Below are 16415 nucleotides of genomic sequence, written 5' to 3'. Positions count from 1 at the left end.
GGTTTCATTTGACTGGGCTAAAGAATGCGGAAAGTGGATGCACACTTTTTGTGTAGATACCAGGGGAAGGCATGAGCTGATGTACGTATGGGTTTACGCGCGTAGACGTTGCTTATAATCGCAACTTCAAGACCGCTGCAGTTTAGAGATGGTATCATGACGCCCTGCTGGGGGCTGGGTGTGCTGGTTGAGCTGGGTCCACTATCCAGAGTTTTTTTGGGGTTTTTTTAATTCCTTTTTTTTTTTTTTTTTTACAATGAAACCAAAGGATGTTTGTGTTCATCTTGATCACCTCATCTTTTCATTGGATTGGGTTACCGGTACAAATCAGCCTTAAGATAAGACGTACATTTAAAGTTACTCTGGAGGTGGTGCTGACAAATTAATGCTTTCCAAAGAATCTGAAACCCTTCAGACAGCCCCGGCTAACCTCCACCCTGTTGTTTTGATATCACAAGACCTGCAAGATAAAGGCAGATCTCTATTTTGATTGACTCCCACTTTCTTTTTTCTTTACATTTGGCTCGTGTCCCATCTGCTAAGATGGGAAGCTGATGACCAATGCTGATCAAGATATTTAGGTGTTAAAATCAGTCTGTTTGCATACAGAGACATTGGTGAGGACAAAGAAGAACATAAAACAGAGAAATGGTGGATTGTTGTGGAGATATTTAGGGCAGCAGGGAATTTCCATGGGAAGGAATGTTGGAGCTGATAAGCAACATAATATGCAGGAGAACAACTTTTCTATTGCATAAACAAACTAGTCTAAAACATCTTAACAGTTTATTGTATAACAGAGTACTGAAATGAAGTAGATATTTATAATGTTTATTGCCCAACATTAAAGTGCCATACAGAGCGCAAGCCTAGCTTCTGAGAAATGAAGAAAAAACAGAGATGTCCTCGTCAGAATTTGTTCCTTCTCGGTACGAATTAAGATTTAAGATTTGCCGATACTTTGTAGCAATTAAATACTTAGTGCCATTATCTAGAATAGTCAAGTAACTATGTCACCTTCAGCTGTTATAAAAAGTTTATATCAAATATGACTTAAAAGAAATTTTACTTTGTAATTTAGTGCCTTGAAATTGGGCCTATGTCTCTTTAAAAACTCCTGCTCTTTCTGAAACTCCGGCTTCAGGAAGTCATCACAACACGGCTCCTCTATTAACCCTTCAACAACATTTTACCAGCATTTCACTGAGAAGCAGCTCCTATAATGAGCTCAGCAGATGCGTAGTTCCATTAGGTGTTTGCTAATTGCTGCTGGCTAGTCTGAAGGAGCTGAGTGGAGGAGATGTGGAGGGCAGCTGCTCTGTGAGGCGGAAGTTCGGAAACGGCAGCTCAGAGGAGGGGAGGGGCAGTTGCCTTGAATTTTGGGAGATTGGCAGTCAGTCAATACCCAAGAAACCGATCTCATCTACCAATTGTATCTACCTCGGCAAAGGTCTGAAAATCAGCCACTGGTTCCTTTTGCTCTGCATTGAGAGTTTTGACTGACAGATCTGCCCACCAGGTCACGTCTCCACGTGTGTGGTTAACAACAATTACCCCACTGTCTTTTAACTTAGTGACTTTATAGCAACTTTTCAGACAAAGTCAGAAAACTGTGACTTTAACTCATCATTCTAATTATCTGTCCATCCATCCAAGCCTCTATTGCTTTAGCCCAGCGTCTTTACCCAGCGGTCACCGGACGGGAGTCAGGTTACTCTCTGGTCAGGTCACCAGCCCAACCTAACCAAATTTAAACCCTTACACTTTTTTTTCTTTTTTTTTTTTTAAGGCAAACACTTCATATTTCTATTTCAATTTTTTTTGTTATTTTAATAAAGTTCATAAACATGATTTTGTCTTGCCTTACATGTTTTTAAGGAGGAAATCAAATTATCAAAACATGCACAGACCCAAAGAAAACCTTTGCATGATCTAAAAAGTGCAGAAGGTGGATAAAATCTTCACACACGCTGCTCTCATAACACACATCATATCACATACTAACACACATCCTCATGTCCTCATGAGGCATGCTGCTGAAACTTCAGAGCTTGTGGACTCTGCTTTTTCCACGATGGGAATATTTGCCACCAGCCCTGTGGCTATAGCATTACAGTCTCTTTTTTTTTTTCCTATTCTGTTTTTCCCCAGTAGCACGGTCACATGTCTTCATAGGATGCACAAGAAGATATGTAACGAATAATGTAAATAGGCCTTACCCTTTCCTTTTGTTTTTCCAGGTCCCACCTTTCTTCTTATTCTTTTCAGCCTTTCACATCTCGGTGAGTGGATGGCTGACAAACCTGCAGGTGCTGTTGAGCAATCGGATCAGATTTGTTTGTGCGCTTTGAAACAACTCGGGGCACTTGCCGTGACAACTGGAACTTGCTTGATATGTGTCTTTTATGTTGACTTAAACGCCTGAAAGACCAGGAAGCAACTTTTCTTCTCTTGGACACAGAATTGGAATTCAATGTTTACTTTGCTTTAAAACAGTGTTAAAACTAACTTTATAGGAGAGGTCAATAGTGGGAGATTTCCTCCAGTTTGACCTCTTGACCCTTTTTTTTTTTCTTGTTCCATTGGGTGTTATTGAGGCGGTTTCTGAAACCTGCCTTTTTTTCTGATTTCGGTGACTGTATCCAGGCGAGGCGCAGTGAAAGTCCTAACTCCAGCTCTGCCGCATAAATACAGGGGGAAACTAGCAAAGCCTCTGCCTGAAAAGCCCAGCCCTGCTCTGCCTGTTTGGGCCGGTCCCTCTCTTGGTGATAGCTTACCTCTGGAATTCAGCAAAGCTTTTATATATTCCCATTGATTGGGCAGAAACAGCAGTACGCGCCTACAAAAGGGGCAGTGTGTGCAAACTCCATCGTCCTCAGCCGCTTTTTGCTGAAATACAATCACTCTTTCAAGCCGAGATTTGCTTTTTGTGTTAGGTTTTTATTTTGTTTGGGGTTTTTTGTCAGCCCTCCTTCCTATTCTCTCCGCACCGCATTTCCTTTGGTAGGGGGGGGGAGGTAGGAGGGAGACTCAAAAGTGTTCAGCGGCAGCGGCGGTGTCATTCTGAGCGTACTTGTGTAAACAGGGTATGGTGATTGCATTATGATGCAGCCCCTCCCTGCCACCATGACATATCAACAGCTATTGTTTAGCCTCAGGTGTTTAATTCTGGTTGGCAGGAAGCGAACTGTTGCACAAGGCATGTGGTAAGATTTGCACATCAGCATGACAGGTCATTAGCAAAATCAGAACAGCGTTGAGAAATCGCCCGCGTTCTGCTTTTATTTGTTTTTACTAGCTCGCATCAAATCCAGCTGTTGTTTCTGCTCGGCGTTTGTCACAAAGGCTCTGACCACAAACACCTCTAACGGTGGTTACAGTTGTTTATCATCCAGATATCACATCAAACATCTTAACATTTTTATTAGTGACTGGGTTTTGGAGAATGTCTGATTAATGGCTCCTAATATATCTGGAGTCCTAGTAGCTGTCCTCATATTTTAGGTTTGTGGTTAATTTAATTTCTCTATCAGCAAAATAAATAAGTACTTCAGATATATAGAACTGTGGAAAATTTTCTGTCCCCCTAAATTGTGATTAACATTTTTGTTCGATTTCACTGGTCAAATCAAAAATGACTGAGTCCTGTCTGACAATGTGACGTAGGCTAAAAGATCTCCAATAGGAACAGATCACAGCCGTTCGCGAACAGACGAGGAACGGTCATTGTCATTTATCCTTATGGAAAGAGTTACAAAGCCATTTCTAAGGTTTTAAAACTATTACCCACATGTTAAGAAAACATGGAATGGTGGTGAACCTTCCCAGTAGTGACCGGACGACTAAAAATTGCTAAAAATTAGTTACAACACAAAATTTCAATACTTAATATTAAAATTTTAATAATTTTGCTAAGCATATTTGCAGTCTCTTTGGTAACCCACCTCTTCTACTCTTCCGCCCGGAGAGCTCTTTGTCACATCCAAGTTTGGGAATTGCAGTTGTGGAAATCTCTCTTCAAGAAGGATTCCTTTATAAAATAAGTTAACACCATAAGATTGGGAATTGAGAACTTTGTACTCTTGAACTTAGCCTGCCCAATCCCTTTCTCGATTCTCCTCTCCCTTCAGTGCTCCACCTGGGATTTCTCCCTTTCTTTCTCCCAATTTCTTTGGATGAATTTCAACCCGGACCAATCAGCGAACAGAAAGTGGAGTTATGAATAATGACGATGATTTTCTACGCCGTTTTAGAATTGTGGTCTGCTTCTACGAGTGTTGTTTGGCAATAGCAGCGGCGGAAGTGAACAAAGCCTTTCAGTCCGAGTTGTTCCGCGCTTCCAAGTAATTAAAGTCTGAGCAAAAGGACCGTCTGAGACGTTTATTGCTGGTACTGTTGTCGTCACCACTTCTTTCTTTGCAATGGGTGGACTTTCATTTACAGCGCACGCAATTTCTGGTAAGCTTCATAGCATAGCTTCCTGCGCAGCTGTGTTGTTGCATTATGTTAGGTGATGACCAAACATTAGCAATTGGGTAAAATCAGATCCAATCGAGTCCACGCCGCCAATAAGCAATCGTTTCTCAATAGTGGAGTGTCCAGGCCCTCTGTATGAACGAGGGCTGGTTTTCATCAAGCTAACTTTAAGATCGTCTGACAAAATCAGACGATCTTAATATATTGAGATGCAAATCGACAATTCAGCAATGACTGCATGTGCCGCTCTTTGTACAGATGGTTTAAGTTTCAGTGGCTATTGCCAAGTCACATATCATCTAAAATCTTGAAATCCTGCCTGTTTTTCACTGATCTACACCCCCCTGCCACCTCCCTCTACACTTGTTCTCACACATGTGAGTCTTGGACCGTGACCCCGGGCCAGCAGTTCTCAATTCTTGGCTCGTGTCTGTGTTGAGCCAAGCATTTACCACTGGCTTGCTCGGTTTCACTTGGGATGCAAACCGTTTGAGATGATTTTACAGCTGATGGACATCATGCCTTCTATAATTACCGCAGCCCAAATCGGCAGTCTTAAAGACGAGAGCCTTCCAGAGCTGATTTTAAAAAGAACGCTGCTGCGGCTCAGCTCTCCGCCCTTGGATTGGTTTTCTCATTAGTGGATGTATCTTTTCATAAGTCAGTGTTGACACGTGTCTCCTTGAAGGGCTGGGGAGCGGGGGGCTCTGTGCGCTGGCAGAGGGAGACGTCTGGACATTTCAACCTCCAAATACTCATTTGGTTAGCAACAACTTTAATAGTTTGTTGGGGATAAATGATGCTGGAGCTCCAAGATGGGGATTTTTTTATAGCCAGTTTTGATCTAATTTGAAGAGGTTGTTATACTCTCATGATGAGAATTTGTTTTAAACAAAAGACTTGTTTTTGCTGGACTTCAAACAATGTATTCAGGTCACAAGAAAGGGTTATATGCAATGAAAGGTTCATATTTTTCTTTTGTAATATTCATGCTTGTCTTAATCTACGTTAGAGCTTGACATTAATAAGATGGGAACTTTAGAATTGTTAGCGACTAACGTTAGCCAGTTCTTCTTACCGTGATTACAAATCATTTTAATTTGTCACTTTGCTACTTATTTTATCGTACAACAAATGCTCCTTCTTTGCTTTGTTTCAGATGGTTGTCAGCCAGCTTGTTCATGTGTCTTTATCAGCAGACTCTGTCAACAGGGGCATGTCTAGATATTTTTTTAGGAGGGGCCAGGTAGGGGCAAAGACTGCAGAAGAGCGGTGTCCTAAAATGGCAAACCTCCTCACACCTCTTTATTTTTTTTTACATTTTTCAAACTTCCAGTGATTATTTCATTTTTGTCCTCATTTATTTCAAGTAGCATTGCTTTGACAATATGTAGGAGGCTGTTTGAAACTTTCTGTGACCCACCGCAACTTGAGGGGCGGCCAAGAAAAACTTGCATTCATTTCAGGTCTTGCACGCTTAGATCCCCAGATCACGTTTGACGGGCGTACAGTATGTAGAGATTTGCAGGGATCTTACAGGCATGTAGGTCAGCACCCACATCATTTCGAAGATGAGATCTTTGAATGGTCGGGGTGTGTTTTCACTCCGGTCTCCTGAGGTTTTCATTAAGCTGAGAAAAGATATGACCCTGGGGCTTTTTCATTTGTATTGCAGTATTTACTTTAAAGCTAACTGAAGAAAGAGGAGCAGAAGAATGACGAGGCTATGAGTGCACTTTAGCTTACCGCTAAGCCTGGCATACATAAGATTGTCTGCATTAAGTATTCACTCAGAAAACAGATCACTTTACTTATCTGGTGATGCATACATGTGTGGGTGTGCAGGTATGATACGGTGACACAGGAATTACATTCTTGTGTAATTGCTGCTTTGACTTTACATCGTAAGTTTATTCAAAGGATGCATTGAATTGGAACACATGCATATACAATTCATTCTCAATGGGAATGTAGTTTTCATTTTGCCCAGCGTGACGCCTAACGTGTTGTTAGGTACATGTTAAGCAGAGGTGGCACAGCTCCCACAACCCTGGTTTGAGTTAACTTTGGAATAAAAATGTTTCTTCTTAGGTTGGTACTGATGACGCTTTCAATCCACCGTTGGAAAAGAAGCTTGTCTGATGTCAGATGCTCATGAATGGTGCTGTATTAAACCAATAAACCATACACATGGTCCAAACGTCCCACTAAATGTCACCACACCAAAGGACTCTCCTTATCAGCAACATTTTTTTTAAAACCTGATGTTCTTTACTGATATTCATTTGGCAAAAAAACGTTGAAAGTAGTTATTCCAAGATTGTTGTTGTTCGGTTTGAAATCCTCACTGAGAAACATTTTTTCTTGATGTGCAGTATTCCCCAGTCTGTCCCTCCACCTGCTCCACCGCACCACTACTCACGCAGGCCCTTGGACTGTAGCTGTGGGGGGCTTGGATGGTCTGCTGGCTTCCATCTTGGAATGAAGAGAACCACCTCTCCTTGTTTTGGGTCTGGTTGAGGGTCAGTGTGTCCTTGACTCCTGGGCGTCTGGGTCCAAGGCCGCTTCTGATACAGTCTTGGGCTGTGGTTGTCTCTAAAACCATCTTGTATTAATTAGTACCGTGTATTTTCCCGTGATGTCTTTGTTATATATGCGCATGTTTTGTGTTACTGTGCTTTCTCAGTTGTATTTTTTCTCTCTCTTTCTGCAGGTGTAGAAGCCGACTTCTAGGCCACTTTCTTGTATTCTCTGCATCCTTCCTTCCTCCTGTCTTCTATTCTTTCTGCCACACCTCTCTTCCTTTCTTTTCGGTCTCAGTTGCATTGATATAAGCCTAAAGCAATTTCTAATCAAGCCTTAAATCTATGTATTTGTATATCACGTGGAAAAATATAGCAAAAGCTGCAATGCTCCATTTATGAAAGTAAATCTGCTCTTAGCACTTAGACAACAATTCTGATTGCTACACTGATGGACAGAACATGTTTAAGAAAGGGGGGGGAAAAATCAACCTTACTTTGAACCCACAGCTTCTGCTGTGTTAAAATTTTATAGCTGACATAACTATAATTATAATACATATTTTGGCAGCAGTAAAAATATTTGTTCCTTCTCTTTCAAATGCAGTTGGATCCTGTTCTAAATGTGTGATATATTTTGTGAAAATACTGCGATACAATAAGACTGTGGTGTTTCTGGTTATGGGTGTCCTACTGTGGGAATCTCATTGTGATTTTCTATAAATTTTCATGTCTAACTATAAGCCTACACAGCGCTGGAAGCAGCAGTGAAAGCTCTTTTATATCTTAGGCAGCGTTGTTCTTTTCACATAATTTCTTGTCCAGGAAACAAAAACCCAAACATCTTTCCTTCAGATCCTCTGGGTGTCTGTCTTAAGCCAGGGAGAGATTGACAGATTGCGCGTGGCTCCCGAAGCAAAACAAAAACAAGATGCACGTTCAGGGCCACGAGTCGGCTGTGACAGGAAGCTGAGAGGCTGTCGCGTGGGCCAAGTGTCACCAATCCTGACGGGGAAAAAAACACACAAAAAAACCGCTTCTGTGTGTTTTTGGGTTTTTTTTCAGGAGAGACGGGGATGGAGTGCGCATCTTCTGGGACCGGCTGAGGGAACCCTCGTTCAGTTCCAGGTGGAACCCCTTTGCCAACGACTTCCCCTTCACCACGTTCACTCACCACCCTGTGAGGAACATCGACACCTTGGCTGCTCTCTGTGACGTAGGTGGACTGATGGCATTTTTGCTTTTCTAATTATTAGAAAACGCTGACGCCGTGAGAGAGACGCGGTTCTTCTTTTTTTCTCATCACAGAACCCATGTACTGGTGCTTCAAGGAATTTAGCTTGTTACAACAATCCTGTTCTCAGAATAGAACAATGTTCTTCTGGAGTTCTTGGAATAATCCGCAGACGCACTCTCTGCCTTAGGATTTATTCTATAAAGAAAAAAAGATACATTCCTATCAATCCTTCCCAATTTAGTGATTTTCATAGTGAAATAGAAAACCCGACACATTGAGGCTTCAGTTGCGTTTTGCTTCCAGCTGCCTTTCTCTAACCCAGGTGTAGGTGTTGTTCTGACATCTCCATGTTTGATGGTGCGGTGGAGTGAGTCAGAACAGAGAAATGACTAACTGGAAAAGGAGCATCAAAGACGATTTATTTGGAACTGATCATCTTCAGCTCTGAGAACTGACACACACACACACACACACACACCCCCACCCCGCACACACACACACCTGGATCCAGGAACGAGCTGCATGATCTAATCTAACAAGTTGGTGCTGAAGGCAAAATACAAGAAAACTAATTTGTTTGGAGTTTCAGAGATTTCAAGTTTTTATTGAGTAGTGGTTGTTTTCAAGACAAACTTTGATGAGAAATATTTGGCGTCTCCATCAGACTTGATCTCATTACACCTCTAACTAGTCGTCGTTTCTTCTCCATTCTGTCCTCCATCTTTAGAGTCGATCTGTTAGCGCAGTTAGCTTTTGATCGGTTGCCTCAAAACTGTGAATTGATAAACACTCCTAGCTCTCTTTATCAATTGAAACCTGGATTCAGTGCGAGTTTAAGTAGTGACATTAGTAAAGCATACATTAACCAAAATTTGTCCCCTTATATTAACAAATAACAACCAGCATTTGCACCACTAGTGATTTTCTAGCCTGTATAAATTATTCTTGCATTATTCTTGTATTCAAACATAAAATGCAAGAAACTGAGTTTCAGTTTCTTCTACTGAGCTACATTTTTATTTTCACATATATATATTATTTTGGTTTAAAAATGTGACTGTCAAAGTAATGATTACCACCGTAACTCTTTATACGGACAGGAAAATAATGAAACTTACACGACTGCTTCCTCCTTGTTGTGAAATTTGTAAACCTGCACATTATTCACACTGAAAGCTCGTCCAAATCATCATCATCATCATCATCATCATCTGAAATTATGAGACATTTTTGTTCGAGCTGCGTCTTTAAAATGATGTTCAAAATAGCAGGCATACAAAATGAAATTCACATTTAAAAAGTGCAAAATATTCCAGACACACAAGTAGGTCCACAGTAAAAAGATGCAACAAACAAAATGAGAAATAGGGAAAAAACATAAACATCACATATTATTCGCTGAGTCACAAATAAATAATGACGCAGGCTCTGTTTTAAGACTATGGTGCATAAACAGTTTTGAGAAAAAAGTGAGAATTTGTCAGTGACCCTGATCTGCTTCCGTAGAGTTCAGAAGGCACGCTTGTGGCCGGCAGGTACAGATAATTAACTCTCTTGCCATTTGTGACGTCAGTGGGAAAAGTTTTTCATGCACTTTGATTTGCGAGACATTTCCAGCGAAGGTTCGCTGTGCGAGTCTGAGGACGTCCTTCACATATTTTTCCATATCTCTGCTGGTGATTGCCTAGCATAGCCAACATAACACGTAGCGCTCGTGTAATCTCGTCATGTTTGAGTCCTTTGCTAAAACCGCTCTGTTTACATCCTGCGGTTTACCTTTCCTATCCCGTTTAAAACCAAGGTCATCTCAAATGGGCGACTTTGTGGTTTTTGACCACTAATTCCTACATTTTTTTGGCCATTGTTCCGTCCACACACAAAAAAAAGTCCAAGCGTCACAAGGGACTGACAAATATCGGTTGGTAAAATGTTGCATATCGATCAACCTTACATCACGGCGCATGTGGAGGTCAAACTGTGTATGTTACAGCGGGAGGTCATGTCGCCTTCCTGCCCCACTGGGGGGATGCAGGGGGGCTTTTTAACAAACCACAGTACCTAGAATCGTCCACTCTTTTGTTCCGAGTCTGAGTCAGTCTGGATGCGTGATTCACCATCCGGTTTGTGAAATATTGCATCAAAGCTTTTTTTTTTTTTTTTTTTTCAGCTTTCTGTTCTCTAGCTGCTGGTTTTTAAAAGCGCTCTTTCATGAATTTGAGAAGATCTTTTTGTTCAAAGGCGTTCAGTCGTTTTTGAAACGAATGTAGTTTCACAACGAGTTGTTGCCGAGTTTAGATCTGATAAGACGGTGCATCTTCACACCTCGAGGTGTGGAATTTAAAAGGGAAATTGCTGAACGTTACTCAACCTCCTTTTTAAAAGGTGTCATCAGTGATGTTGCAATCAGGAATTTGATCCCGTCTTTGGTTAAAAAAAAAAAAAAAAAAAGGTTTATTTAAACAGAAACGGATCCTCTGCAACAAGATGCTTTAGAAAACTGTAAATGAGGTGAGGCTGCTTCTAGAAACGATACAATAAACAGTTTAAGTCGGACTAAAACTAAAACTTTTTCTCCCTGAGGCTAAAGATCCTTTACCTCCACATGTCTGAACCTGATCATTAGTGTGTGTGTGCCGCCACAGTATGAGTTATGGACAGATTAAATAGTGTGCCAAACAACATCATGTTTGTTTTTACTTTCACCTTTGTTTATTTTATTTGAGAGTCTCTTTCCCCCCCCCCCCCCCCCCCCCCCCCTTGGTTCATAACTGTGCGCTAGCATTAACTAAAATCTGACGTTTTCGTGTCAATTGGAGAATTTTACATTAAATGCAGTGCCTTAGGGTAGTTGCCATAGATAGGAACGCAAACATTTCAAGTGGCTGCCAAAGTGGGAACATCCTTAAAGCTGCAGTGTGTAGGTTTTTTTTTTTTTAATGTTTTTTACATATTTGTTAAAGCTATTGCCATACCTTGACAGTGTGACGTGAGACAAATATGTGAAAAAAATCCAGCTCCTTCCTGAGCTGCTATTTCTATCTGAAGAAATAAAACCCAATCAGAGCCAGGAGGCGGGTCTTAGCGCTGTCAGTGATCCTTGTTTACACGCTGCTAAATATGCTAATGGTGGAGAAACGACTTACCGTATCAGGAAAACCGTTTATCTGCCAACATCAGTGGCTCTGCTAACTAGCCTGAACATTGACAGGCTCTGCTAGCTGCAGCCCAAACAGAGAGCAAGGGGCAACATGGATGATGATTGACAGCGCTAAGGTCCGCCTCCTGAATCTGATTGGCTGTTTCTAGTTTGCACCGGGAGAAGGTAAAGGAGCTGTTTGTTTTGGATTTTTTTTTTGTTTGTTTGTTTTTTGTTTTCAGATTATCTCTCTCATAACATACTGTCACAATATAGTGGTAGTTTCAACTTATAAACTGTTTTTCAACTTATATATATATATATATATATATATATATATAATGAAAGTAGCATATGGCACATTGTAATATGCCTGACTGTAAACTCTGCCACTGACTGAAACAATCTCCAGTGAAAAGCTGTGATTCAACACTCTGACTTCATTTCTTCATGCCGTAGCGTACAGGTGTGTTTTCTGGGAGGTCAACATAGTTACTGGGTGTAACTCAGCTCCTGTGTAGCACCAAGGTAAATATGCTGCTACTGCTGTGAGGAAAGGATTTAATTACCCCGCTGAGGCAGAAATTACAGTTATGCTTGGCAGCACTTTATGGTTAGGACATAGATGTATGTTGACATACGAGAGTCCCTCAAAACAGTTTCCTAATAATGGATATAGAAGCGGTAAACTGCACTGGTCCTCTAAACAAGATAAACAGAAGTTTATCTTGTAAACTCTGTATTTTGTCTCAATTTTTGAAATCATTTCATATTATTGCCCTAAAATAAAGAATGTAATTAATCAGGAATCCAGGGGATCTACATCCCTGTGTGTGAGAACTGGTAGATCCTTAACACTGGAATGGACTGCTTTAATTTTACTGATGTGCATCACTCGTCTCCATCCATCACACTGGTCAATAGACAAAAAATTGTCTGAGGTTTTTCAACTGTTTTAGGGTAATTTTTAATTAGCTGAATCCAAAAGTCACACTGGTTTTGCTCAATCAGGTCAACTTTATGAACTATGGAGCAACATCAGCATCAAAATGCACGACTTGTTCTCACATCTGGATCGGTTTCCTGAGGATCAATGAGTGATGAGCAGGAGGAGAGACTCCATCAGGACAGAAAAGAGACGGAGAATTTTACACAATGAAGACGCAATGTTCAATTCACATTTACTACTTAGCCTTATCAGTGGTTATTATTCAATTTACAGAAATCCAAGTTTGTAACATTTTAAATACACTGTTGGGAAAACTTTTTTTTGTTTTACTAAAACCTTTATTGGATGATAAATATGAACGGAAATAAATTGATAATGTCACAAAAACGTAACCAATTTAATCAGAAGATTGTATTTCTCTAAATAAAATTAGAATAAAAACCTGACGGCGAAAAATGGATGTAATTTTTCGATCCAGAAGTGAAAATAGTCCAAATTCAGCTGAAAAAAAACAAAGACAACGTCCAACAAATATTTTTTGTAACCCGGTGTTTTATCTGTTGCGTTCAGTTATGTCTGGAAAACAAGAACTGAATGACATGTAGAAAATACTATACTGGTAAAAACTCTAAATCCCAGAATGCCGTGCCTTGACCTATTTTTATTCACACTTCCAAGTAAGAAGGAGCTTCTCAGTGTGTTTGTGACATTATAGAAAAAGTTTTACATTCATGTATCAAAAAAAAAATCAAGGCATTGAAATATCTTAAATTCATTTTAAAAATGTCAGCTGGATTTTAATACATTAATCACAGGTCTTGAATTTTGTCTCGACAGGACTATTTAATCCCTTATATTCTATGTATTTTTTTTCTCGCTGCACTTTTCTGTCAGCCAAAGGTTTGAGTTCCATGACTAGAGGCGGTTGGGGCTACCGCTAACTCACCGCTAGCCTCGCTAGCTATCTTTTTATTGCTTCTGTCTTGGGTAAGTTCAAATTTAGCGCCAGTTGACTGAACAAAGTTTATACATTTCTCTTGTGATATCGGTCTTAAATTTCATTCATAATGGTCTTAGAAAGTCTTAATGTGAGTTGGTGGAACCTTCGAGAACCCTGTTGCCATCTGTTGCTGTTTGTGTATCCAGTAACATCTTTACGGCCAAAAATCTGGGACGCTGTTGCATCGACAACGCGGTTCTTTGTTCCTGCAAACACAATTCCACGGTATATTTAAAGGAACTACTTTGTCATTGATTTTATTCCTATTTATTCTCTTGTGCTATTTGATTTTTTGTAGTTTTATTAGTTGTCAGTAAAATTTTCACTTTACTTTTCATTTTAATTAGTGTGTTTATTGAATGAAGTATTTCCTATTTTCAAGAGGAGTTCATTGCTGTTCAGCAACAAACCATTATGCAGATATTCATAAACAATAATGGAGACTTCAAACTTTTTGGCTTTCCCTGATAATCAAGTGATGTAGGATGGCATGCAAGGGCCATGATAGTCAGAAAAAAAGAAGTATATTTTATTAAGCTCATAAATTCTGAGATTAATTTTCTAGAAAAAAAAAATCTGAGTTTAAAAATAATTCTGATCTCAGAATTTGAGTTTTTGTCTGAAGGTTATTCCTTTTTTTCCCTATTTACAGTGGCACTAATATGCCATCATAAGTGGTGCCCCAATTTGGTCATTTTGATCTAAATAAAAAATTTTAATAAATGTTTTGGTATTTATTAGTTATTCATAGCCAAATCTATTGTTGCACAACATGTTTAGGCGTTTCCGCATGGATGAATACATGAGTGTTCTTGTTTTGGCCCACCAGAACCTTCACCACTTCATTGGATGCATTTAAAATGTTGCTTTCTCTGTCAGAGAGCAAGGCTTTCTCTGTGTTGACATTTCTGATCTTTCCTCAGATACAGACTTTTTCCGAGAGGCTCAAGGATGCAGCTGAGAGAGCCCACGTCAGAAAGCCGATTCCTGGGAAAGCCAACGGAGTCCTGGTCCTGCAGCAGCCAATCTACATCGAGGCGTACGTGGGCGCCATGTCCTTCCTCGGAAACCAGAACAAACTGGGCTACTGCATGGCCCGAGGAAACCTCGGATTTTAAACTTGGTGTAACTTTTTCGATGTTTGGGATGTTTTCTCTGATTTTTTTTTTTTTGAAATCTCAAAAGTTAATGGAAACCTTCCAAAAGCGGGTCAAAGATTTGTTTTTGTTTGCTTCTACTGAATGTTCAGTCCCCGCCGCTCTTCATTCACTGCCTTGTGATTCTCAGAAATATTCCCGGTTTCAGAGCGGTTCTCCTTTCCTTTCTGGCTTAAAGCAGCTTTTTCCCCCCCGCTCCCTTTGCTCCCCAGCGATATGGTAATTCAACTCTTTCGCAACGAGACTCTTTTCTTCCTCCCCCGGTTTTTCTGTTAGGAGCTCATTCCCCATGCCATTTGGCCCCTTAGAGAGTCACTGGAGCATAGGGGCTCATTTGTCAGCTTAGTTTTTATCATTCTCTGTGTATTTTTGCAGTGCATACAGTTGAGGAATTTCCCTTAGTTTCATGAGTTTGCATCTTGGTGCTCATGATTTTTTTTTTATGCCTTGTTTGGTTTATTTCCTCATAAGAATCGGTTTCCCTCTTTTGTGTTCTTTACAGAAGAACATTCTGCCTTTTTTTTGTTGTTAATCATTTTTATTTCTTGGGTTACAGCTGGTTTATCTTAACATTCCAGCCTGCGTTTGTTGATTTCTACAGTGGAAGAGCAGATTAAGTCTTTACAAGGCAACCAAATAATTCAAAGCGGTGTTCATGAAGAATTTAGCGAATACAAAATGATTTCCGATCTGATTAATATTTTGTGGTTTGTGGAAATGAGTTGAAGCCGAATCATTTTTCTTTGGCTTCTACACGTGTTTTTGATTGTTATTATATACTCTAATGACAAAATGCACTTGGGAGTAAAGTGATGGAGCTGGGATCGGGAATGTATCCAAATAAATAATTTTACAGCAACATGCCGTGCATTATTTTCATTGTTCTCTGGTCCTAATGCAGAATGGTCATAATTATTTGCTTGTTTCATGGTGAAACACACACACAGCCTCCTTGTGTTCTGTTCAGTATCGTTTCAGACTGATGTCCTCCGTCCCACGCCGCATTGATGCAGTAATTCATGCAAAAGGAGCCCCAACCAGGTACCGAGTCTGCAAAGATTGAACATACTTTTCAGAAGCCCGTTTAGAAAATATATATTTTTCTATGAGAAGATGTTTTGTGCCTCACTTTAGTTCTTGGAGCCAATATTCATCTTCTGTCCCTCAGAGACCCAACTTCAAGAAGTCAATCATACAACTATGCAGTTCATGCTACTTACAGACACACGTATAAAAACAAGTTTAACTTTACGTTATTCTAATTTTTGAAGATGTACCTGTCATTTGTCATTTCGTTTATCATTAATCGGGATCGATTTCTAGTCATGGGACTATTTTTGATTTCTTGTTGCGATAAATTCCAACTAATTATGTTTAATGACTCCTTAAACTGTCGGGATTGTTGTTTTTACTATTCTTCTCCATTTTCAGTTCAGTAAAAGTGTATCGATACGTTTGGAAATAAGATTAAATGCTCTTACTGTCTGCATTTTAGTGATGCAAATCACACTCTGTTTTTTTATTTTATTTTATGACTGGTGTCCTAAAGAAGCGTATTGCAAATGAGAATGTCGTGTTTGTGGAGCTACAAGTGTCGCTCAGTCGCAGCTCTACAGGCGCCTAAAAAAGAAGCAACAAATGGTTCTTATTGTCACGTTTATCGTCACAATAGCACAAAACACTGCGATAAAAATTTTAAGTCCATATCACCCAACCCTACCTGTCTACAGATGAAAAATAATCCTGCAGAAAACCTATTTTTATATTGACAGTCGGCACTGAGAGAACAATTAAACCTGTATATACAGCCAGTGTGGGAAATATTTATTCTAGAAGTCCTACACTTGCCTCCTGACTCGGGGTTCGTGGATGTTTTGCAGAGTCTTGTCGATCTTCTCGGCAGTCTTCACCACTCTGCCATGCCACCCACACAAGGCC

At 40.1% G+C, this 16415-nt stretch overlaps 1 protein-coding gene across 1 annotated transcript in view; it reads left to right on the top strand.

Moving 5' to 3' along the window:
- tprg1 (tumor protein p63 regulated 1) overlaps window positions 1–15338 on the top strand; it is a 33038-nt gene extending 17700 nt beyond the window's left edge. The window contains exons 5-6 of the mRNA XM_032572917.1: window positions 8064–8214; window positions 14244–15338. Of these exons, the coding sequence (XP_032428808.1) occupies window positions 8064–8214; window positions 14244–14438 (346 nt within the window). The 3' untranslated portion in view covers window positions 14439–15338. The remainder of the gene's footprint in view (window positions 1–8063; window positions 8215–14243) is intronic.
- The last annotated feature ends 1077 nt before the right edge of the window (window positions 15339–16415 follow it).

This window comes from Xiphophorus hellerii, chromosome 9 (assembly GCF_003331165.1).
Source record: "Xiphophorus hellerii strain 12219 chromosome 9, Xiphophorus_hellerii-4.1, whole genome shotgun sequence".
NCBI classification, from domain to species: Eukaryota; Metazoa; Chordata; class Actinopteri; order Cyprinodontiformes; family Poeciliidae; genus Xiphophorus; species Xiphophorus hellerii.
This window is presented reverse-complemented; position numbering and strand designations above follow the sequence as displayed.